This window comes from Eumetopias jubatus, unplaced genomic scaffold (genome assembly GCF_037043125.1).
Source record: "Eumetopias jubatus isolate StellerSeaLion01/CBP00866 unplaced genomic scaffold, mEumJub1_p1.0 scaffold_8, whole genome shotgun sequence".
Lineage (NCBI taxonomy): Eukaryota > Metazoa > Chordata > Mammalia > Carnivora > Otariidae > Eumetopias > Eumetopias jubatus.
The window spans coordinates 40,306,728-40,331,833 of NW_028274814.1; the positions used below are offsets into that span (position 1 = coordinate 40,306,728).

At 36.5% G+C, this 25,106-nt stretch overlaps 1 protein-coding gene across 1 annotated transcript in view; it reads left to right on the forward strand.

The window, feature by feature from the left end:
* The window catches only part of KDM5A (lysine demethylase 5A), a 93,573-nt gene that overhangs the window by 12,983 nt on the left and 55,484 nt on the right, over positions 1-25,106 (forward strand). Inside the window, exons 5-13 of the mRNA XM_028120979.2 lie at positions 1,815-1,949; positions 7,138-7,243; positions 8,418-8,509; positions 9,109-9,267; positions 10,983-11,102; positions 11,789-11,947; positions 19,879-20,060; positions 21,546-21,708; positions 23,128-23,247. Of these exons, the coding sequence (XP_027976780.1) occupies positions 1,815-1,949; positions 7,138-7,243; positions 8,418-8,509; positions 9,109-9,267; positions 10,983-11,102; positions 11,789-11,947; positions 19,879-20,060; positions 21,546-21,708; positions 23,128-23,247 (1,236 nt within the window). The remainder of the gene's footprint in view (positions 1-1,814; positions 1,950-7,137; positions 7,244-8,417; positions 8,510-9,108; positions 9,268-10,982; positions 11,103-11,788; positions 11,948-19,878; positions 20,061-21,545; positions 21,709-23,127; positions 23,248-25,106) is intronic.

The window sequence follows — 25,106 nt, forward strand, 5'->3', positions numbered from 1 at the left end:
GGCTAATGGGAATGAAGGATGTTTTCTTATTTATTTAAAATAAATTCTCATTACTTAAGCTTTTTGAAAAATTCCTCCTTTTGGTTTCATGTATTTTTTTAACAGCTTTTTGAAGTTATAATTTGCATACTGTAGAATTCAGTCATTGTAGATACACAGTCAATAAGCTTTAATAAATTACACATTTATGCAGTGATCACCACAGCTCAGTTTTAGAATATTTCCATCAGCCCAGAAAGTTCCTTTGTGTTTGGTTGTAGTTGGTTCCTGTTCGTACCCCCAAACCCAGATAAACACCTGATTTGCTTTCTGGCTCTGTAGTTTTTTGCCTTTGTAGAAATTTCACATAGATGGAATTATACAATATAATTTTGTGTCTGGCTTCTTTCACTTAGCCTAATGTTTTCAAGGTTCATCTATGTTTTAGCCTGTATTAGTACTTCATTTCTTTTATGGCTGAATAATAGTCCATTGTATGGATATACCATATTTGTTTATCCATTTACCAGTTGGTGGACAGTTGGATTGTTTCCAGTTTATGGCTATTATGAATAAATGCTATGAATATTCATGTATAAGTCTTTGTGTGGACCTATGTTTTCATTTCTCTTGGGTAGATACCTAGGAGTGGAATTGCTGGGTTATATGGTAAGTTTATGTTTAACTTTTTAAGAAACTGCCAAACTGTTTATCAAAGTGGCTGAACCATTTTACATTCCCACCAGTAATGTAGAGGCTTCCAGTTTCTTCACGTCTTTGGCAACACTTGGTATTGTCAGTTTTTTTGCTTATAGCCATTCTAGTGGGTGTGTAGTGGTATCTCATTGTGGTTTTAATTTTCATTTCCCTAATGACCAATGGTGTTGTGCATCTTTTCATGTGCATATTAGCCATTTGTATTTCTTCCTTGATGAAGTGTCTGTTCTGATCTTTTTTTTATTGGATTGTTTGTCATCTTACACTTGTTTTAAGAGTTTGCTATATAATCTGGATACAAGTCTTTTATCAGGTATATGATTTTACAAATACTTTCTGCTAGTCTGTGGTTTATCTTTTCATTTTTATAATGGTGTCTGTTTGAAGAGTAGTTTATTAATTTCCTTCCCCCTTCTATGGATTGTGCTTCTGTTGTCATATCTAAGAAATCTTTTCCTAACCCAAGGCCCCAAAGATACTCTTTTTTTGTTGTCATCTAGAAGTTTTATAGTTTTAGCTTTTATATTTAGGTCTGAGATCATTTTGAGTTTTTTTTTTTTTTGTATGTGTATAGTATGAGGTAGAAGTATTTCATTTTGGGGGAGGGAGGGGAAATGTATATGTATATGAATATTCAGTTGTACCAGTGTCATGTTTAAAAGACTACTACCCTTTTCCTGTTGATTTGCCTGGTGGGCACTTTTGTTGAAAATCAGTTGACTACAAATGTGGGTTTATTTCTGGTCTCTGTTTTGTTTTTTGGTCCGTATATTCACCCTAACACCAATACTATACTGTCTCGAGTACTGTAGCCTTATAGTAAGTTTTGATATCCAATAGTGTTAGTCTTCCAACTTGGTTCTTCTTTTTTCAGAATATCCAAAGAATTTGCATTTCCACATAAATTTTAGAAATTCACTTCTCAATTTCTACAACAAAAGCCTGCTAGGATTTTGATAGGGATTGTCTTGAATCTATAGATCAGTTTGGTGGGTAGACTTGTCATCTGGTTTCATGTAGTTTTGGGGATTTATTGGAAATTTATTATTTCTCCCCTCATTCTCCAGTCTGATTTCTTATCAGTGAACCTGTTCTCTTTCTGTGCTCTGATTCTTTAGGGTGTACAGATGCCTAATTTAGATCTTAAGGAAAAAGTAGAGCCTGAGGTTCTTGGCACTGATGTCCAAACTTCCCCAGAGCCAGGCACAAGAATGAACATTCTGCCGAAGAGAACAAGGCGTGTCAAGTCTCAGGTATCAACTTCCATGGATCATTTTTAACAGGAGTTTTAAGTGTATTGACTGCAGAACAATTATGTGGTTATTGGAGTCATTCACGTACTATTTTTTAGAACGTGAAGAGACCTGTCTTTCATTTACCTTTAAGATGAACAAGGAAGAAATTGTAAAATTCAGTCTCATTTAGAAAGTTTTTTGTTAATTTTGAACAGTTTTGACAAGGAGGACAAATCAGAGGGTGACTCTGGGTACTGTAGGGCCAGTGTTATAGACATGCCGATGAACTGTAGTTTATTTTATTTTTGTGGTTAGCAAAAATGAGAGGAGTAGGAAAGGGTGGTTTTATTTTTCATTCATTCCTTTAAAAGCTAGAGTATAAGTTTTAGTGTTTGAACCATTCCAGTGTTAACTTTTATAGTGTTCTTGTAGCCTAAAATAATTTCATCAGAAGAAAAATGCCCTAATTTCTTCTTGTCTGCATCTGTCCTCCTTTCCCCATTCTCATTTGTGGTCCTCAGAGTGTGTTTTTGTTTTTGTTTCTTTAAAGATTTTATTTATTTTTTGAGAGAGAGCTCAAGCAAGGGTGAGAGGGCAGAGGGAGAAGGAGAAGGAGACTCACCGCTGAGCAGGGAGCCTGATGTGGGGCTGAATCCCAGGATGCTGGGATCATGACCTGAGCTGAAGGCAGACGCTTAACTGACTGAGCCACCTAGGTGCCCCCTCAAAGTGTGTTTTTAAAGGTGACAGGTCCATAGGTTAGGACAGTAAGATGCTGCTTTTCTTGCTCTGAATTTATGCTCCTTAAATAACATCTTGAATAATAATTTAGCTTCTTAGGTACTTTGATAAGAAAAAGGTAGGTATCTTGGATTGAGAATGTGAATTCAATGGAAAATCACTGGAAAGTGAATTACAAACTTATGTTCATTTATTAGTAAATTACCAATATGTAATATAAATTGTTTTGTAATTCATAATTAAATTATTTTATTGCATCATAGTATAATTATAATTTATATTTAGCATAATGAGAATTCTTATTTATAAACCATTACAAATTAGTAAACTCTGGTTTAGTCATTAAGTGATTTTTAGTACTGTGGTTGATCTCAAAAGTTCTAATCATCTTTGGGTGTATAGTGATGATTCTGTTTCACCACCCGAAACACTTGAAGACTAGTCTCTGACTTGGTGACTCACTTTTGAAGAGTTGCCCCAGGTAGCCCTGCTCCTCTAATCAGTTGACAGCTTGTGATGAAATTTCTCTGAATGTTCCTTTTGAAACCATGAAAAAGCGCGGCTGCTCATTGCCTATATATATATGAAAAGGACCACATAGAATGTTTTTACCCATTGTAATAATTGTCATTGTAGTCATATTGGTTGGTACCAGGTAGAAACTAGAACCATTGTAGGCTTTTCAATGAAGAATTCGTTCAGCTCACAGTTTGTCCTTAATTACTATATTGCCTAGTCTGCCTCATTCCTAGTCTTCAATTTCAGAAAGAAGAGAAAGGCTTTCTGGTAGAACTCCTTCGACTTCTTGCCCTATACACAGACTTGTTGGTATTCTTTCTTAATTTCTGCCAATCTCTGTGAGCATAGGGTACCTTCGTCTCTAGGGATAATCTTCTCACATCTGTCCTTTCTGGCTTCTTTAGGGATTTTAATATATCACTTATGAAATCTCTCTTACCTCTGTCTGCTGGATCTCCTCCTACCCCCAATGCAAACGTGTTTAAAGTCTCTGTCATCTTAGAACAAAATCTCCCTTCCTAGATTGTGCCTTGCTCCTTGCCTCTTTTCATGAAGTTTCTTAAAAAATGGTCGATGTTGTTTCAGTTTCCTTAGTATCTGTCTGGCTTTTGTACTGTGTAATCTGACATTGAGCTAAATCATTTTATTGAAACTGCACCACCCCAGTTACCACCGAGTTAATAATTGTCAAAAGCTGAGGACATTTTTTTATTTCTTCTTCATCTCTGGTCATATATACATTTAATATGGGTGTTGACTCCTCCCCTTGAAATTCAGTTAACTTGATTTTTCTTTGGCTTCTGTGATGCCTGTCTCTTGGTTATCCTCTTCACTCTGACCTCTCCTCAGTCATCTTTGTTCTCTCTTACCATTGCCCTTTACGTGGTGTTCTAAGTCTTTTCCCGGCTTTGTTCTCCCTAGCTATCTTACCTCCCCTATGATTTCGATTACTACCTATACACTCAGGGCTCCTAAATATGTCTTGGCACCCATGTTTCTTTTCGGTTTACCAGGGATGTGTGTGTGCATACAGTATGTGTATACCCCTGTATGCATACTGGTGGCCACAGCAGGTATGCTGAATTCAGTGTATCTCAAACATTACCACCTTCTCGAAATCTGTTTTTCCTTTGTTATTTTCTAGCTTAATGTCCATGACAAGCACAGCCATCTAGTAGTCTCTTAAACAAGAAACAGAAGTTATGAAAGTTATCCTACTCCCCTTTCTTCTATCACATCCCCCCCTTGCTTTACTCTTCTTTGATTGTTTTTATTCTTTTTTTTTAAAGAATAGATAAATAATATTTATTTTAGAGAAAGAGAGGGAATGAAAGTACATGCAAGTGGGGGGAGGGGCAGAGGGAGAGGAAATCTCAAGCAGACTCTCTGTTGAGCACAGAGCCTGATGGAGCTCTATCTCACAACCCTGAGATCATGACCTGAGCCAAGGTCAAGAGTCGGACACTTAACCGACTGATCCACTCAGGCACCCCTGCTATGATTGTTTTTTCATCCGTGACCTCACTTGTGAGCTTTTTGAAAGCTGGATTCACAGTTTGTCTGTATGAAGGGTTATTAGACCCTTAACACATTTATACATTAGAATGAAGCCCATAATGCCAGTGTATCTCATTATTGGTGACACTAAGTTTGAGTCAGGTTTCTCCATCATACTTATGCTCTTTGTAATAAAAGTAATCAGGGTAAACTATAAAATAGTGTGAATAACCTGTCTTCCAGTTAAGTCTTACCCAGTGGTTTGCACATTCACTGATGATCTTACCTGAGTTAGTTGTTATGTTGGTGGTTGCAGGCTGGGTGATTTTCTAGCTCTGTCATTTTCTACATTTGTTAACATTTTTCTTTAAAGGAGAACTCTTCTCCCACACTTTCTTGAGATATTTTTTTCATACAGTAAAATGTTTATATCTTAAGTGTACAGTTTGGTGAATTTTGATGAATGTGTGTACCAGTGGGACCATGACTGACCCCTGCTCCTTCTTAGTATAACTATAGATCATGATTTTTTAAAAATATAATGTAGTTTATTACAAGCTCTTATTCCTTTTTGGTAATCCTATTGTTCCAAATTTGGCTGATGGGAACCCCTTCAAGCTGGTTCATGATACTCTTTTGACATGTCTCCATCCTTTTTGAGCACTTATTTAGCACAAAAAGGCTCATTGTCTTCTTGCCTTGCTTTAGACCTGGAATCAGCCATTTTTCCACAGAATTCTGGTTCATTTTAGTGTGAAATGATACTTAGAAACCCAGATCTGAGCACAAGGTGTGCTTGTTCCTACTGGGATGCCATTGCTTTTGGTAGGCCCTTTTAGTGGTTAGGGCTGGGAAATAAAATTTAAAACATTATGAGTTTATATTTTCAGAAATGGACTGATAATTCCAGTTCTAATCTAGCATCACAGAGTTCTTTTGGTTTATGTTGTAGCTCTTTTCCTAGCTTTTTGAGTTGGAAACTTAATTTATTTCCATTCTTCTGTTTTGACTGAGATGTTTAAGACTATAAAACTTCCTGTGATCACTGCTTTAATTTATTCTGGAGATTCTGATGTATAGTCTTTTTTTTTTGTTGTTAGCATTTTTAATAGGAAGTTAAAGATTTCTAACAGGTCTTTTTATTTTTTATTTTGTTACTTCTAGTGTTTATTCTATAAGATCAGATAATGTTTTATTATTTGTAATTTTTGGAACTTTATTGCCTGTCTGAAACGGTTGTTGTGAGGATTGATTGATTAAAATACTTTTATATGGCACATAGTATCTACTTAGTGTATGTTAGGTTTTCTTATTATGTACTGTGCATTAATAGTGATGAAGAATGTATAGTGTCGTGTTTATCATTGGACTGACTGTAGAGGTTGATTAGTATAATTAAATCAATCTACTAAAGTTTATATATATTAAAATGCCATTTTAGTTGGTTTGGTTCTTATATGATCATAGACTTATAAAGTCTGTATTTTATCCTGATTTATTTTGATTCTTATTGACTGTATTTTTAATAAGTTTTAGTTATTTACTTAGTGTACATTCAGTGTGTATGGTCCATCTGAATTCATGGTATAACATTTGCATCTATCAGGAAGCTCTCATCTTCAAGTACTGGAGTGCCAATTGACATCAGCTTAAACATTAACAACACAATTTTCACATAAGGACACAGTTTTCACATAAGATTTCCAGAAATGGGTAGTTCTAGGATTGATGCAGCAACTGCACATCGCCATGAAGGGCCAGGCTCTTTCCATCTTTCTACCTTGCTTTCTTCAGTGTGTGGGTAGTATATCTCTTCCTAATTGCAGTGTGGTTGTTAGAGTCCAGCGCAATGCTTTCACCAGGCTGAATCTCCTAACAATGGGGAAAGAAGTTGGGGTAAAAGTCTTATTACTCTTTAAGAAGCTTTCTCTTTTATTAGAAGATGAAAATCTTTCCCGAGGCTTCTAGTAGATGTTCTCTATGTCTCATAGGTCTAGACCAGGATAACATTTCCTCCCCTAGCTAGGTCATCACTAACAAAGAGAAATGGCATGATTGGCTTAGGATAATCATTAGTCATCTAATAGGATGGGCATATTGCCTTCTGATCAAGATGGGTGTCCATTAGCAAAGTAAGAGTGAGGATTTCTATTATTGCCAGTATTATACTGGTTATAACCAGTGGCATTTGTCTCTGGACAGAACCTAATTGACAATTGTGCTTTTAATAAAGATAGATTCTTTGTGGAAAGGAAGCTGGGTGTTGCATAGTGTTTGGATGACTATTCAGCTCTTGTAATGAGGCAGTGAGTGGATTTAGAGAGAAGAAATAAAATATGTTTTTCTTCATATTGAAGAGGATCTTGAAACTTTCCTCAGGTAAGAAAATAAATGTATGAATCAGAATGATTAGATAATGTGAGTTTTGTTTATTTATTTATTTTTTTAGTCAGAATCTGGAGAAGTAAACAGAAACACGGAACTGAAGAAACTTCGAATTTTTGGGGCTGGGCCTAAGGTCGTGGGCCTAGCAATGGGAGCAAAAGATAAAGAAGGTAAAATCTCTTATTCGGTCATGAAAAGAAATAATGTATAGCCATATGGTTCTAATAAGATTCAAATATTTGAATTGCATTTTGCCTTGGGATTTTCTTATGAGTGTAAACATTGGAATGTGGTTCCTAGACGGATCACCTTCTATGGCATATAATCTTAAATTTAAGGCTTGAGGAACCATATTTTATTGAATTTTTGTAATATTTGGAAGAGAGAAATTTTCCTTTTCCATTTCTAATATGTTACGCAGAAATTTATAGTTTCTAAAGGCTAGTTTAGGAGAGAATGGTGAAATGAATGGTTCTTACCAAGTAGTCCATAGCTTATAACTTCTAAATTCAAAGAAAGGATTCTCTGACCTTTAGTAACAAAATGTACTGTGGAGAGCTTATGACTAAAATTCTAATTCTGATTTTGTTATTTTTCCATAATTGCCTTGATATATTATGACACTTCATTTAAATTCCGTGTTTGAAGAAAGCCTTGTACTCTCAGCTTAGTAAATGTTTGAAACTTTCTGAGTAAAATTGCTAATGCAAAGATCAAGTTCCACTATTCTCTCTATGTACCTGTCAGTTTTAAAACTCTACAAAGATTGTGTTGGATTTGTTTTTGATGTATTTGAATTTAATGAAATGCTGTAATCACAAGTCATATTATTACCCTTTTCATGATATGAGAAATTAAGTCACAATTCAGATTGTGGATGAGAACTCTGGAGGGTCAGATGATATTGTCCCATCACTCTTAAAAACATTCAGTGTGATAGGACCTACTAAATACATTATGATGTTTATTATCACCCTTCTAAGAATTAAGCACTTTATCTTTTTCATTCTTGTACTTACTGCATTCGCTGGTAGTGATCTTAAAACTCGTCTCAATTAGTCCCTGATAAGCACTACATACAGGCAGTATAGAATTAGTAGTTAAGCTCTCTGGAGCTTGATTGCCTGGATTAGATTTCCAAATCTGCCACTGACTGGCTGTGTGATTTTGGGCAAGTTATCTAACTTCTCTATACCTTAGATTCTTTATCTTCAATGGGGATAATAGCATATCTACCTCATAGTGTTTTGAGATTTAATTTAAATTATTTTAAATAGTGTCTGGTCCATAGTAAGCTCTCAACATTAGTTTTTACTATTATTATATAACTATTTTTATTTCAAGATGAGGTCTCCCGAAGACGAAAAGTTACCAACAGGTCAGACGCATTTAACATGCAAATGAGACAACGGAAAGGAACTCTCTCTGTTAACTTTGTAAGTGTTCTGAGATGTGTCAGGAGGGAAAGGATTTATTTTTAGTTTTGCACTTTTTATCTCGCTATATATTGGTATGCCGTTTAGTTAGTTCGTTTGGTTAGAAGACTAGATGGTAAATCTAAAGTTGCAGCTTTCATTTATGTAATGTGAACCTTGCTTTGTCTGTTTACATTGACTCTTTCCCTGAGTTATCCTCACATGTACCTTGTGAGTGAGAGAATGAATATGAATCTATAAATTCTTGAGCTGTAATGTGGACAGTGCTCAGTATTCATTCTCTGTCAAAGAGGTGTGTGTAGGAAGGATGACATGGTGTATTTTATTTATGTAATTGACTTTCAAGTAACCTGGATTTGTGGTCTTTCTTTATTCTGATAACTTGATATGCTTTTATTAACTTGCCTGTAGAAGCACTGAGGAAATTGAGGAAGTTTTATGAAAACTTGTCTAAATACAATCATTTAAAAAATCAGGATTTAAGTTATGTGTACTTTTAGTGTACATTATTTTGTTTCAATTAAGGAGTTCCTGGTAAAAATTTAATATTATTATTATAGAAAATGGACTTTTATTTTATCTTGTTTGTTTTCTAACAGGTTGATCTCTATGTTTGTATGTTTTGTGGTCGGGGAAATAATGAAGATAAATTGCTTTTGTGTGATGGATGTGATGACAGCTATCATACATTCTGTTTAATTCCCCCACTACCTGATGTGCCCAAAGGAGACTGGAGGTGTCCTAAATGTGTTGCTGAGGTACAAGCCTAACCTTTACAGATCCTTATTTAATTAACAGCAGTGATGTTCACATACACACATACAGTAAACCCATTCTCAAAAGCTCTTGGCTTTGTTCTTCAATGTTTAAAATCTCTGGGATTGGGGCGCCTGGGTGGCTCAGTCGTTAAGCTGAGCCAGGTCATGATCCCAGGGGGATCGAGCCCCATGTCCGGCTCCCTGCTCAGCGGGAAGCCTGCTTCTCCCTCTCACACTCCTCCTGCTTGTGTTCCCTCTCTCACTGTGTCTCTCTCTATAAAAAAATAAACAAAAGGGCGCCTGGGTGGCTCAGATGGTTAAGCGTCTGCCTTCGGCTCAAGTCATGATCCCAGGGTCCTGGGATCAAGTCCCGCATCGGGCTCCCTGCTCCTTGGGAGCCTGCTTCTCCCTCTGCTTCTCTCTCTCTTTCTGTCTCTCATGAATAAATAAATAAAATCTTAAAAAAATAAATAAATAAAAATAAAAAATAAATAAAATCTTAAAAAAAACCTCTGGGATTTGTTTAAGAGCAATATTGAATGAAAATATAGTAATTGTATTGTGGCAGCTTACCTTTCAAAAGTTCTTTTTTTGACTATGGGTTAGATAATTCTGTTTATTGCTGAAGATGAATGATACTTTTATTCAGAACGTTAGTATTCTTGGAAAATAAGAAAAATGAAGAAAAACTGTAGGTTATTTGTCTTTTTAAAATTAAAAGAAATGTAAAAGATGTGAAGCTCTAGAACTTAGGATTTATGCATCCAGTTTTCATGTTACCAGATAAACTGACGGTATCTAGCTTGTTTAATTTTTACTTGATTATACTGGATTATTCTTATTGAAAGATTACAAAGACATTATTGGCCTGAAATACCTAATCTGTTTACTTATTTTATTTTTTAAATTTTTTTTTATTTTTTAAAGATTTATTTATTTGACAGAGACAGAGATAGTGAGAGCAGGAACACAAGCAGGGGGAGTGGGAGAGGGAGAAGCAGGCTTCCTGCCCAGCAGGGAGCCCGTTGTGGGACTCGATCCCAGGATGCTGGGATCATGACCTGAGCCGAAGGCAGATGCTTAACGACTGAGCCAGGCACCCCTGTTTATTTATTTTAACAAAATACTGTGATAGGACATGGAAGGGAACGACTTGGCTGGGCTGTGTATAGGTGTATTCAGAGCTTTGAGTTGTTATTATTCTCAAGGTGAGATGATTCAGAAGCAGTTCTGCTCTGAGGATTTGTGTTAAAATACTGGTCAGGGTGATTGATGGTGTGAAACAACCATTCCTGTGGCTAGATATTCTTGCAATCCAGTGGATATTCCTTTATCTATTATATTTCCTTCATCCATGAACATTTATTTTCTCTCTAGCTAAATCCACTGAGAAACAGAATGATAGGCATCCCTAGGCTTGATTGCATGTCAATAGTTCTCCTGGTGTTTGTCTTGGTGCCAGAGCTTAATGTCAACTCCAGAGTCTGAAGCTGTCTCATTACCACCTTCCTTATGGAAGGCTGTGAAAATGTAGTTGAGGTTCTAGAACATTATTTCCTGATTCTATATTGCAAGTAGTTAATACTTGTTTTGCTGTCTAAGATTGATTGGATTTGCTTCACCTAGGGAAATGATCAAAGAAGGTAATACCAAGAGCTTTAATATTTTGTTAGTTCATTTTCAGTGAATTAATCTTAGGTATTTCTTCTTCTTAGGAATGTAATAAACCTCGAGAGGCCTTTGGATTTGAACAAGCTGTACGAGAGTATACACTTCAGAGCTTTGGAGAGATGGCAGATAATTTTAAGTCTGATTACTTCAATATGCCAGTTCATGTGAGTATCTGTCATTTAGGTCAGTTTGGGGAGGTATGAAGATTTATCTGAGTCTAAAGCTTTTGGTTTGCTTTCATCATTTTGTGGAAAACAGGGACAGCATGAAAAAGATGATAGAATATTAAAGATTGAGGGGCCTGGTATCTGTTTCTGTATCTTTCACTCACTAATGTGGCAGTGTGTACTCTTCTGTTGAGAAATTTCCTTTGATCTTTGAATTGTTTATTAGCCTTGCGTGAGTAATCTTTTATAGAAAAGCATGAAGTATGTGGCAGTTGCTCCTTTTGTTATTTGTAATATGAAGTTTGCTTCTTTTCCTAGGGGATCTTGGGCTTTTTAAAAATCCCTATCCAAAAAATTTGCCGGACCTGTTAAAATGTAGCCTTGAATTTTTGCATTTCCTTTTTCTCTTTGATGTGCTTGACGGGTCATGTGTACATTTCTTAGCTAGGAAATAGCTTACACAAAAAGGCAGTGCAAGTTTATTATGTTTTTCTAAACATCTAGTTTGTCTTTAGCTTTTCCCTAGCCTTAGTGGGAAAAGCATAGTGGACCCTGGTCTTTTCAGCTCTGGAAATAAGATTTTTTCATTTTATCATGGGTTTGTGTTCACTTGACCTGCATATTATGTTTTAGAAGTTTATGGTTATAGTGAGTAATCTGTAATCTTTGTTTTCCCTGTATAGATGGTTCCTACAGAACTAGTAGAAAAGGAATTCTGGCGGCTGGTGAGCAGCATTGAAGAAGATGTTATTGTAGAGTATGGAGCTGATATCTCCTCAAAAGACTTTGGAAGTGGATTTCCTGTAAAGGATGGTCGGAGAAAGATGCTGCCAGAAGAAGAGGTGCAGAGCAGATAGTAGTACTTGAAACTTACTTCAAGTTGATTTAGCCTTTGCTTAGTAGAAAGCTACCTTTCTATAATCTAATCTTAAGGGTTTACTTTCATTTAAAATATTAAATATATAGGATTTGGATGTTATAAATAATTTTCAGTTTTAAAAACAATATATTCAAAGTATCTTTAAAAAATTTAACTTTAGGGCAACCCTTTTGGGTCGCCTCCTTCTTTGGGAGCTTTGTACTATCACTCAAACTTTGCTTTTATAAAAAAAATTTTTTTTTAAATTTAACTTTGAATTTTAAAACCAATTTAATTAGTTTAAAACTATTATTCCAGTTAAAAGAATTTTGCCTAGCTCTTTCTGTTTGAGAATCTATAAGGTGATTTAAGAATTTTTAAAAAAAATTACATTTCATTGATAGGTCCAAAATTAAGTTTCTTTCAGTAACTGAGCAGGTAGGTTTTCACATATGTTTATTTATTTATTTATTTATTTTTTAAAGATTTTATTTATTTGACAGAGAGAGATATAGCGAGAGAGGGAACACAAGCAGGGGGAGTGGGAGAGGGAGAGGCAGGCCTCCCGCGGAGCAGGGACCCGATGCGGGGCTCGATCCCAGGACCCTGGGATCATGACCTGAGCCGAAGGCAGACGCTTAACGACTGAGCCACCCAGGCGCCCCTCAAATATGTTTAAACTGTAACATACAATGAAGTCCTGTCACATTGGAGATGGCCTCTATTTACAAAGCTGAATTAAGATGATCATTCATTTCTTTTTCTCATTATTTTGGTCCTTTTTACTTTTTCTTTTCCTCTATAATTGGCAATGATTAAGAGTTTTATTTCCTGGGTGCCTGGGTGGCTCAGTTGGTTAGGCGACTGCCTTCAGCTCAGGTCATGATCCTGGAGTCCCGGGATTGAGTCCCACATCAGGCTCCCTGCTCAGCAGGGAGTCTGCTGCTCCCTCTGACCCCCCCCATGTGTTCTCTCTCTCTCTCATTCTCTCTCTTTCAAGTAAATAAATAAAATCTTAAAAAAAATTTATTTCCTATGAAAGGAGTTACACATGAGGGCGCCTGGGTGGCTCAGTTGGTTAAGCATCTGCCAGGGTCCTGGGGTCAAGTCCTGCATCGAGCTCCCTGCTCCGCAGGGAGTCTGCTTCTCCCTCTATCCTTCCCCGTGCTCGTGATCTCTCTCTCTTATGCTCTTTCTCACACTCTCTCTCTCTCTCAAATAAATAAATAAAACCTTCAAAAAGGTTTAACCAACACATGGTTAAAAACAGAAGAAAAGGTTACATAGTGCGATAGGATATACAGTTAAAAGTATAGCCAGCCACTCCAGTTCTCTTAAGGTAACTGTTTGTAAGGTATATCTTTTTCCATTCTTTTAATTTGAAGTTGTTTGTATCTTAGGATGTAAAGTATGTCTTTTGTAGGCAGCATATGATTGGATTTGCTTTTTTAAAATCTCGTCTGAGGGTTGCCTTTTGATTGGAGTTATTTAGTCCATTTACATTTAATATTATTGATATCGTTGACTTATGTCTGTCATTTTGTGATTTTTGTTATGTCTCGTATGTTTTGTTCCTCCAACTCTCCTTTGTGGCCTTTTTTTGGTGTTAAACAGATATTTTTCATAATACCATTTTAATTTTTCCAGATTTTTTTGTTTGGCTGTATATTTTTTTAGTTATTTAGTGGTTTTATGAATTATAATATGCATCTTTTTTTTTAAATGGTTTTATTGACAGTGTACATCTCTGTGCAGTCTTCTTCATGTTAATATTGACTTAATTCTGGTGACTGTAACAACTTTGAAACAGTGTCTCTTTATTTCCTGCTTTCTTTTTTGTCTATCCTTATATATTGTATTTACATGTTGTATAATTACAACATAGCAATATAATTATTTAAACCATTTTACTTTTAAAAAACATTAAAAGAAAAAAACACACATATACCCTGTTACATTTTTACTCACAAGTTTATCATTTCTGATGCTCTTCATTTATTCCTGTGGGATCCGAGTTACCTTTTGTGTTCGTTTCTTTCACCCTGGAGGACTGCTTTTATCTGTAGTGTGGATCTCCTAAGCAATGAGTTCTTTCAGTCTTTGCTTATTTGGGAATGTTTTTTATTCAGCCTTCGTTTAGTCTTTCAGCAGTAAATGCTTCTCAATTTTTTTTTCCTTTTGTTGATTTCTAGTGCCTTGAAATGGTTGTTTTGGTAATTTTGTCCAGATTTATCTTTGTTTTCTGTGGAGGAATTGCCCAACCTCTTCATATTACCACTGCTGGAAATTCTTTACGATTAAAAGTCTCCCTTCTGGCGCATCTGGGTGGCTCATTTGGTTAAGTTAAGCGTCTGCCTTTGGCTCAGGTCATGATCTTGGGGTCCTGGGATTGAGCCTTGCGTCGGGCTCCCTGCTCAGCTCCCTCTCCCTCTGCCCTTCCCCCACCCCACTGCTTGCACTCTCTCTCTCTCAAATACTTAATTAAAAAATCTTAAAAAAAAGTCTCCCTCCTACCCAAATCTCTAGTGTGACAGAGGAAGACCCTATTTTACTTTCTAGTGCATCCTTCCAGATATAGTATATCTATACAAGCATTTATATATCACACATACAAAATTACATACTCTTCTTTATTTACTTGTTTTTTTATTTTTTTAAAAGACTTATTTATTTAGAGAGTGCACGGAGAGGGAAGGGACAGAGGGAGAGAATCTCAAGCAGACTGCCTGCTGTGCGTGGAGCCTGATGGGGGGCTCCATCTCACAACCCTGAGATCATGACCTGAGCTGAAATCAAGAGTTGGACACTTAACTGACTGAGCCACCCAGGTGTCCCTTACATATTCCTTTTAAACAGAAATGGAATATACTACGTACGTGGTCTGTACCTGACTTAACCTTTTTTGTTTTTTGTTTTTGAATCCCTTCAGGCCCTATCTAGTCCATTCTAATTCCTTATAGCATTACCTACCCAGTTTATTCACAGTACCATCTCACTGTGTATTATTCCAACCAATAACTGAGCACTTAATATGTGCGGAGTGAAATTTTCATTTTGGTTTGTTTTTATGATCAAAAGTTGTGAGTGTCTTTTGGGTTTTTTATTATTTTAGCCTCGTTAATTGACTTTTTTCTTTCTGTGAAGATGGAGTACAGGTTACGATAATCAGGTTAGGATAATATAGATTAGAGAATACGTACTGGGTTTTACTAAGGGAGAAAGAATGATTACAATAGATAGTGAACATAAATTATATAGGGATGGTTTGTTTCACTGAATTAAAGCTGGTTTATATAAGTATAAAGAGGTGCATCAGTCTGAGTTTCTTTATACCTTTCCATTGCCAAATGGTAGGCAGTTATCAAATTATTGGGAAGAGATTTCATTATATAGCTCTTGCCTTTTTCTGAATTTTACTTGTTTTGAATTTTTTTTAAGATTTTATTTATTTATTTGACAGAGAGAGACACAGTGAGAGAGGGAACACAAGCAGGGGGACTCCGGGAGGGGGAAGCAGGCTCCCGCAGAGCCGGGAGCCCAACACGGGGCTGGATCCCAGGACCCCGGTATCATGACCTGAGCCGAAGGCAGACGCTTAACGACTGAGCCACCCAGGCGCCCCTCTGTTTTGAATTTTTAAGTTGTTCTTGAATGGGTATTTATATCTTCTAATCTTAGAGACAAGGTCATAGAGTTTTTAAAGATTATTTTCAGTGTCAAAACTAAGTGATTAATATTAATAATATAAATAATCCTCCATGTTTGAGTTTTGAATGAATATTCATTTATCTACTTCTGCTTTTGCTCAGTTCACCTTCTTGTAAGGATGTGGAGAAATGCTGGATTGTAACAAACTATAGTATGCAGAGACAGGTGATACAGCCTTTTTTTCTAGATTGGGTCATGGATTTGCTCTTCATTTTCTAAGCAATAATGTTTTTCTCAGGATATTGTTTTTGTATTGTAAGATGGAATGAGAGAACCTGTTTATTATAAAGGGATTTTAAGGACTAATTAGACAATGTGTATAAAACTTTCAGACTTTTTAGGGGCGCCTGGGTGACTTATTCAGTTAAGCAGCTGAATCTTGGTTTCAGCTTGGGTCATGATCTCCGGGTGGTGAGATCAACTCGTGAGTTGTGCTCTGTGCCCAGCGGACTGTCGGCTTAAGGATTCTCTCTCTGCCTCCCATCCCCCACATATTCTCTTTCTCTCTCAAATAAATCTTTAAAAAAAAAAAAGCCTTCAGACTTTTTAAATATATTTATATCAGTTCATTACTCCTCTCTGAAAGTTACTGTATTAGAATAGCAGATAACTGCTAGCTTTTCACCAGGAGTTGTACATTTATATTGAACTTCTGTATGGGTTAGCTCTTGATATCTGATAGCATATTTCTCTGGTATCGTAGTTAACTGGAAAAGTACTTCCGAAGTTAATGTATATAGTCTTATGAGTACAGTGTGGTCTACCAACAGGGCTTCTGAGAAATAAAAAGAGGCATAGGACTTGAAACCTTGGGAACATTTTTTTTTCTTCTTGTCTTTGCTCCATATTAAATCCTTGACTAAATCCTGTTAATTCACTTTTCATTATTTTTCTGTAGGATTGCCTTATTTTTCATACCCACTGCTACCATCCTTGTCTAGGTCCTATCACATCATGTTGGGATGCTTGCCATGGTCTTACATAATGACCACTTGTGTTGGGAGTCCCTAAGACCATCTCCAGGTTCAGTGATTTTTCTGGGAGGACTCATGGCTATGATTTATTATAGTGAAAGAGAATGCAAAGCAAAATCAGCAAAGGGAAAAGATCCATGGTCCAAGTCCAGAGAAAACCAGGTAGAAGCTTCCAAGAGTCCTCTCCCAGTGGAGTTACACAGGATGCATTAGTATCAAATTGACAATATGTATGAAGTATTGCCTACCAGGGAAGCTCATTAGAGGCTCAAGGTTTTTATTGGAGGCTGGTGACATAGGCATCCTCTACTTAACACATTACTAAAATCCCAGACTCCCAGAAGGAAAGCAAGTGTATATAAACCACATTGTACATCCTAGGCATTGTGAATCACTCTGTATTAGTGTAGGGAACTGTTATCATGTTAAGTTTGCATATGCCAGCTGACAGAACTTTGAGCAGACTTTTTGCAATCTTAGGCCTGTTATGTTAACCATTTTCGTACTGCTTTTCTCTGTAGTCTTTTTTATATATTCCTTTATTTAAAGTGTTAAGGTTGAAAGGTCTTTGGGAGTTCAGTATGCAGTTCTGTCTACTTCTGTTTATGTTTGAAATTTTTCATAATCAAAAGTTTAAAAATACTTAAGATACTATGTTTATATTACTCCATTTTTCAAATTCTGTTTTATTTCCCTTCTGAGTATAGGATAAAATCCAAGCTTCTTAGTTTGAAATGTAAGATTAAAGGTCCAAGATTCTTCTTTTCTAATCTTATTTCCTGTATTTCTGAGTGTGACTATTCTACTCTTCCCCTTCACCAGACAGAACAGTATATTTTTGGTGTCTCTGTTATTTACTGTCAGAGCTTAATCTGTTTTTTCCAAGCTGTACTGGGGTTCTTCCTTTTCTATGAAGTTTTGTTAATGATGCAAACCCATCCTGAAGAACTAAAGAGATTGCTCTTTTATCTGTATCTGGAGGTTAATATATGCAGCTTTGTCTTTTTTTTTTTTAAGATTTTATTTATTCATTTGAGAGAGAGAGAAAGCAGGAGACAGAGCACAAGCATGGCAAGGGGCAGAGGAAGAGGAAGAAGTAGACCCCCGGCTGAGCAGGGGCCCAGGACCCTGAGATCATGACCTGAGCTGAAGGCAGATGCTTAACCAACTGAACCATTCAGGCGCCCCTATACAGCCTTGTCTTGAAACTTTTTGTATGTAGGCCTTATCTCTTCAACTGGCTCATTATGTTTTCAGACAACCAGCTGACCAACTAAAAAACATATTGAGTAGTAATTTTTGAAAGCCTTTTGGGGCACCTGGGTGGCTCAGTTGGTTAAGTGTCTGACTTCGGATCAGGTCATGATCTCAGGGTCCTGGGATTGAGCCCTGAGTCAGGCTCTGTGCTCTGCGGGGAGTCTGCTGCTCCTTCTGCCCCTTCCCCTGCTCATGAGCACTCTCTCGCTCGCTCTATCTTTCTCTCAAATAATAAAATCTTAAAATATAAAACAACTGAAAGTCTTTTATTTTTTTATTTTTTAAAAGATTTTATTTATTTGAGAGAGAAAGTAAAAGAGCACAAGCAGGGGGAGAGGCAGAGGGAGAGGGAGATGCAGACCCCTCTGAGCAGGGGGCCCGATGTGGGGCTCAATCCCAGGACCCCGAGATCATGACCTAAGCTGAAGGCAGACATTTAACCGACTGAGCCACCCAGGCACCCCTGAAAGCCTTATTTTTAAAAAGCCTATTGAGGGTATGAATCATGTGTCTTTATTTCTTAATGGAATTCTTACTTAAACCTCTGCTGGACTTTCCTATTCTATCCTCTGTGACTCTTAATCACACATAGAGTTTTCATTTTTTTTGTGCTACATTATGGATGATACTTTCAAATCTGAATTCTAGTTGACACATTCTCTCTTCAGCTTTGCTGTTGGCTGTTAAACCCCTTACTTTGCAGGTTTTATTTTTTAAACTCTGTATTATAGAAAGTTTCAAATGTATAAAAGTATACATAATAAGGAATCTCCCTCCTTCCCTCAGTACCTGGCATCCAGGTTCAGCAGTTACCAACCTCCTAATAGAAGGCAGTTGGATTCTTTTATCTGTTTCTGCATTCAGTCTGTTGTCAGTCTGTTGTGATGTCACATATCCTGTATCCTCTGGAAAACTCACACTATGTACCTGCAAGAACGAGAGTAAAAAAGGCAAATAACATCTTACAGTTATTATGAAAATAGTTTGACTTTGCAGATTCCCTGAAATAGTCTTAGGTTTCCTAGACTCCACTTTGAGAACTGCTCTTCAGAAGGATGATAAGCACTTTAAGGCTTTACTTCATATGGCTTCAGGGGTAGGTTTTTGCAACTTGGTTCTTTTTTTTTTTTTTAAGATTTTATTTATTTGAGAGAGAGAGAGAGAATGAGAGAGAGCACGAGAGGGAAGAGGGTCAGAGGGAGAAGCAGACTCCCCGCTGAGCAGGGAGCCCGATGCGGGACTCAATCCCGGGACCCCAGGATCATGACCTGAGCCAAAGGCAGTCGCTTAACCAACTGAGCCACCCAGGCGCCCTTTGCAACTTGGTTCTTAACAACCAGTTAGAAACCTCAGTGAAAACTCAAGACAATAGCTTTCCTTTTTCATTCTGCCTTTCGTTCCTTTCTTTGTTTCTGGAAACTGGAAATTGTTTTTTCTTTTGAGTTCATCTATGAAACATGTTTTTATTATTATAATTTATCTAATATTTCTAGATGTGTTTGTAGTGAGGGTGGTAGTGGTGACTTTCTGCATCATCTTAGTCTTTGGTGTTGACATAAATGCAGGATTATGTGTCTTACTATTTTTTGTTATCATAGTATCTGACACCATTCTGTAAATAAGTGGTAAACATTTTGGGAAGTTACACTACTGAGGGTAAAATAGAAATATAATACTGACCTATTAAAATGAGTCTCACATTTTACTAGTAAGCTAGGGAGGAGTAGTGTAAAAATGCTTATATGCTTCAGAATAAACCAGAGGTATCTGAAATAATTAAAGGGAAATATGAATACCACTTACACAGGAGATAGGATTAAATAGGTATATGAGTTATGTGTTGCAAAGAGCACAGATGGACTAGATTATTTTAAATATATACAATTTTTACTTGTTTTTTTAAGACTCCCTTGAAATTTCTCTTGGGCACTTGTGATTTCTGATCTTGCATTTACATCTTTTTTTTTCTTGATAGGAATATGCGCTTTCTGGTTGGAATTTGAATAATATGCCTGTCCTAGAGCAGTCTGTTCTTGCACATATTAATGTAGACATCTCTGGTATGAAAGTGCCATGGCTCTATGTAGGAATGTGTTTCTCTTCTTTCTGCTGGCACATTGAAGATCACTGGAGTTATTCCATCAACTACTTACACTGGTATGTATGATCTTTGTTACATGCTTAGGAACCTTTTAAAGTTATAATGATACTAGGTGATATATTAGCAAGAACTGAATTTAAAAGTATTTCCTACCCAAAGTAGGATAATATATTGAGAAGTATAGAAGGTCCTAAGGGTATATACATCTCAGACACCTTCCGTTTTAAAGTATGTGCATGCAACATGCAGTGGAGCCTGGAGTTTTAGACCAAATGATACTTAATTTGGTATACATGAAAATTACTTTGATACATCTTTTGATATGCAAGGTAGGATTTTAAAGGATGTATAATTTTAAAAAGTATGTATAATTAAGATCTGACTAAACCTTTAGGTTTAGAAATTGGAAGTTGGAAATTATTAAATGATTTTTTCTTTTTAATAACATTTTCCCTAAAAATGCCTGTTATATGCATATTCATTAAATTCTTTGTTTGAATTTTTTTTGTGTCTCCCCCACAGCTTTTATTTACTTGCCCAGTTCCTTGTCCATTATTATAATATCAATTAAATGATATTTCTCCATTTGGATGATACTATTCAAATCACACTATGTAGTACTGGAAAACTATAGTGATTTTATTTCTCTGCTTCATCACTGTGCTGTGTAATACTAGCTACATTTGGTTATTTAAATTAGTTAAGATTAAGTAAAATTAAAAATGTACTTCCCCAGTTACAGGAAACATTTCAAGTGATTTATGGTCACTGGTGACTAGGGCCCTATGTCTTGGCCAGCACAGACATAGAGCATTCTCATTGTTGCAGTAAGTTCTGTTGGAGACAGCAGTGGATTGTATTTGGATTAGGGAATTCAGCTATTTTATAAATAGCATGACTCACTAAATCCATTTCCTAGGAGTACAACTTAGTATCATAAATGAACTCTAGTCCACTAAAGTCTAGTGCATTAATGATGTCAAGTTTTTGGTCCTTAGGATTTGTAGATAGAACTCTTTTCAAGGTTTCAACAATTTCTATCCTTGCCTTAGTTTTTTGGATAGTAAAATCCAACTTAATGAATTTAATGAAAAGGTATTCTACAGAGTGTTGACTTCAACTTTGAGCATTGTGGGGATAATTGAATGTCCAGTAGACTTGGGAAACAAGGTAGTATGTCAGTATTCTTTGGAATGATGCTTATTTTTCATATAGTGTCTTTCCGTTTTGAAGAAAGTATTTAGTGATCCACCTTAAAGAGTTCATGTGCTTTGAATTGCATTAATTGAATTAATTAAATTAATTGATTTAGAATTGAATTAATTCTAATAATAGTGATAAGTATGTATTTACCTATTTATATACTTTGCCTTACCTCCTGTTATGAACAGATTTATGAGTTGATTTGCCAAGATTCGGGGTATATAATCTGTGACCATGGAACAAGATAAAATTAATTATAGTTTACAGGATTCGAATGAGAGACCCTGGCCTCATTGGTACCATGCTCACCTAGCTAAACAGTTATTTCTTTTTGCTAGGGGGGAGCCAAAGACATGGTATGGTGTGCCATCTCATGCTGCCGAACAACTGGAGGAGGTGATGAGGGAGCTGGCTCCTGAGTTATTTGAATCCCAGCCTGATCTCCTGCATCAGTTAGTCACCATCATGAACCCCAATGTACTGATGGAGCATGGTGTGCCTGTGAGTCTTACTGTGTCTTTTAGTGTTTTTATTTTAAGGTTATGTTAGCTTTTCATTAGGAACACAACATATCTTTTATAACTGGAAGCAAAAGATTATTTCATCTTCTAGCCAGATTAGAATTTATATTCTGAAGGGAACAGCATTTCTTTGGTAAGAAAGAGGTGTTTTAAATATTAATCATACTTTATGTATAGCTGCCTATTAAAATAGCGTTCTGTTTTCAGTAAACCATTATATACTGGTTTTGACAAATTCTTTATTATCTAGTGTATATAATAATACTCCATATTATTTATTATCTGTATTATCTTTGTTTAACCAGAGTGTAAGTATTTTAAGTGATAGTTGTAGTAATTAATACTTATCCTTTGGAGATCATATTTCATTAAAGATTTCACAGCTTTCTTTTTATATGCGATAATGAAATACTATGAATATCTTTTTTACTTTTTTTAAAAGATTTTATTTATTTATTTTAGAGAGAGAGAGTGAGAGCATGCAAGCATGAATGGGGGGAGGGGCAGAGGTAGAGGGAGAGAAAGAATCTTAGGCAGACTCTGTGCTGAGCATGGAACCTGATGTGCGGCTGGATCTCAACGATCCTGAGATCATGACCTGAGCCGAAATCAAGAGTCGGATGCTTAACTGACTGAGCCACTCAGGCACCCAGTGTTAGTTTGTCTTTAAAGATTTTATTTATTTATTTGGGAGAGAGAGCGCGTGCCCCGATGCACATGCCTACCGAGCCAGGGGGAGGGGCAGAGTGAGAAGCCGACTCCCCACTGAGCAGGGAGCCCAATGTAGGGCTCAGTCCCAGAACCCTGGGAACATGACCTGAGCTGAAAGCAGAGTGAATTCATACTAGAATCTGGGATTTTTCTAAAGACACATAGTATTCGGGTGGCTGGGTGGCACGCACACTCTCTAAAATAAGTAAAGATGTAATAATTATAAAAATAAGTGGGATCCAGGAAAACTGATTTTGGGGCTATCTCCATATAACATATCTAATTAATTAATTTCCAAAAAATTACATAAGAGTAGGAGGAAATTCCATTCTTTAATGTTATTGACACAAGGATAAAAGGAATAAAAGAAAAAGTCACTTAATTGTAAAAATTTTATCAAGTTTCAGAAACTAGTAGCTCGGTGAGAGTAACGTTTTCTCTTTGAGAATTTGTCTGCTACTTCTTGTTGTGAATTACTGTATTTTGTTATCATTGACTATTTTAAGAAGGTAAGAAGAGTTCAGGCTGCTTCTTAAACCCTGGTATTATTTTCTGGTATGTGTAGGTGAATGCTTTACTGTTTTTAATTTTAGAAAATGCTTCTGAAAGTGACTGATAAAATCTCTTCCTCTTTTTTGTTGTTTTTATTTTGTTTTGTTTTGTATCCCTGTTCCCACTTTGCATTTAGGTGTACAGGACCAATCAGTGTGCTGGCGAGTTTGTTGTGACATTTCCTCGTGCCTATCATTCTGGATTTAACCAAGGCTACAACTTTGCTGAAGCTGTGAACTTCTGTACTGCTGACTGGGTCTGTTCTATAGCAAGTAGCTGTTGTACGTCTACTAACACTCCTGGACAATGTGTCTTAGTGGCCATATTTACTTTGTTGGGGAGGGGAGGATTCATGAATATTTCAGTAGAGACTGGAATGGCTATTGTAATTTAGAAAGTTTGGTTAGAGTTTCCATTACAGTTTTTATTTGGAAGATTTTATAGTTCTTTACTTCTCATCCATTCATTCTTTTCCTCATTCTGTTTGAATTTTAAATGAGCACTCGATAGTTTTTAAATCTTTCTTTTTTGAGAGACTGTCATTCCTCTAGTCTTTGCTTTCTCTGAGCAACTTAAGGATTTTATAATGACTAGATCTTTTTTTTTTTACCTTTTTGTAATCATTTTTAAAAAAATTTTTTATTGTTATGTTAATCACCATACATTACATCATTAGTTTTTGATGTAGTGTTCCATGATTCATTGTTTGTGCATAACACCCAGTGCTCCACGCAGAACGTGCCCTCTTTAATACCCATCACCAGGCTAACCCATCCCCCCACCCCCCTCCCATCTAGAAACCTCAGTTTGTTTTTCAGAGTCCATCATCTCTCATGGTTCGTCTCCCCCTCCGATTTACTCCCCTTCATTCTTCCCCTCCTGCTATCTTCTTTTTTTTTCTTAACATATATTGCATTATTTGTTTCAGAGGTACAGATCTGTGATTCAACAGTCTTGCACAAGTCACAGCGCTCACCATAGCACATACCCTCCCCAGTGTCTATCACCCAGCCACCCCATCCCTCCCACACCCCCACCACTCCAGCAACCCTCAGTTTGTTTCCTGAGATTAAGAATTCCTCATATCAGTGAGGTCATATGATACATGTCTTTCTCTGATTGACTTATTTCACTCAGCATAACACCCTCCAGTTCCATCCACGTCGTTGCAAATGGCAAGATGTCATTCCTTTTGATGGCTGCATAATATTCCATTGTGTATATATACCACATCTTCTTTATCCATTCATCTGTCGATGGACATCTTGGCTCTTTCCACAGTTTGGCTATTGTGGACATTGCTGCTGATCTTTTTTTTTTTTTGACAACATATTTTCAAATATCTAACTCAGATTTTTATTTTAAAATAATCCCTTTATTACTTTCCTTCTTATAGACAATTAGATGATTTTATTCTTCCTATCATTTTGTGTTTTTTTGTATTTCTTTTAAAAAAACTTATTTTATTTTTTATTTTTTTTTTAAGATTTTATTTATTTATTTGAGAGAGAGAATGAGAGAGAGAGCACGAGAGGGAAGAGGGTCAGAGGGAGAAGCAGACTCCCTGCTGAGCAGGGAGCCCGATGTGGGACTCGATCCCGGGACTCCAGGATCATGACCTGAGCCGAAGGCAGTCGCTTAACCAACTGAGCCACCCAGGCGCCCAAAAAAACTTATTTTAGAGAGTAACTATAGTATTGAGATCTCTGTGGGATATACTTTTGTTTAAATGATAATGCCAGGGGTGCTTGGGTGGCTCAGTCGGTTAAGCATCTGACTGAGCTCAGGTCATGATCCCGGAGTCCTGGGATCAAGTCCTGCATTGGGCTTCCTGCTCAGCAGGGAATCTGCTTCTCCCTCTCCCATTACCCCTCCCCCCTGCTCATGCTGTCTTGCTTGTTCTCTCTCAAATAAATAAAATCTTTTAAAAAATAAAGTAAATGATAATGCCAGTGATTGCTATTTTGCTTTTTTGTATGAGGTAGATATCAAAAAGTAACTATTTATGATTATGTCATGTTGGGAAAAGACTGCAAATTTATGATACATTCTTTGACTTTATTTTTCCTTTAGTGATGCTCTATTTTTGGTCTCTCAACACTTGGGGAGATATTT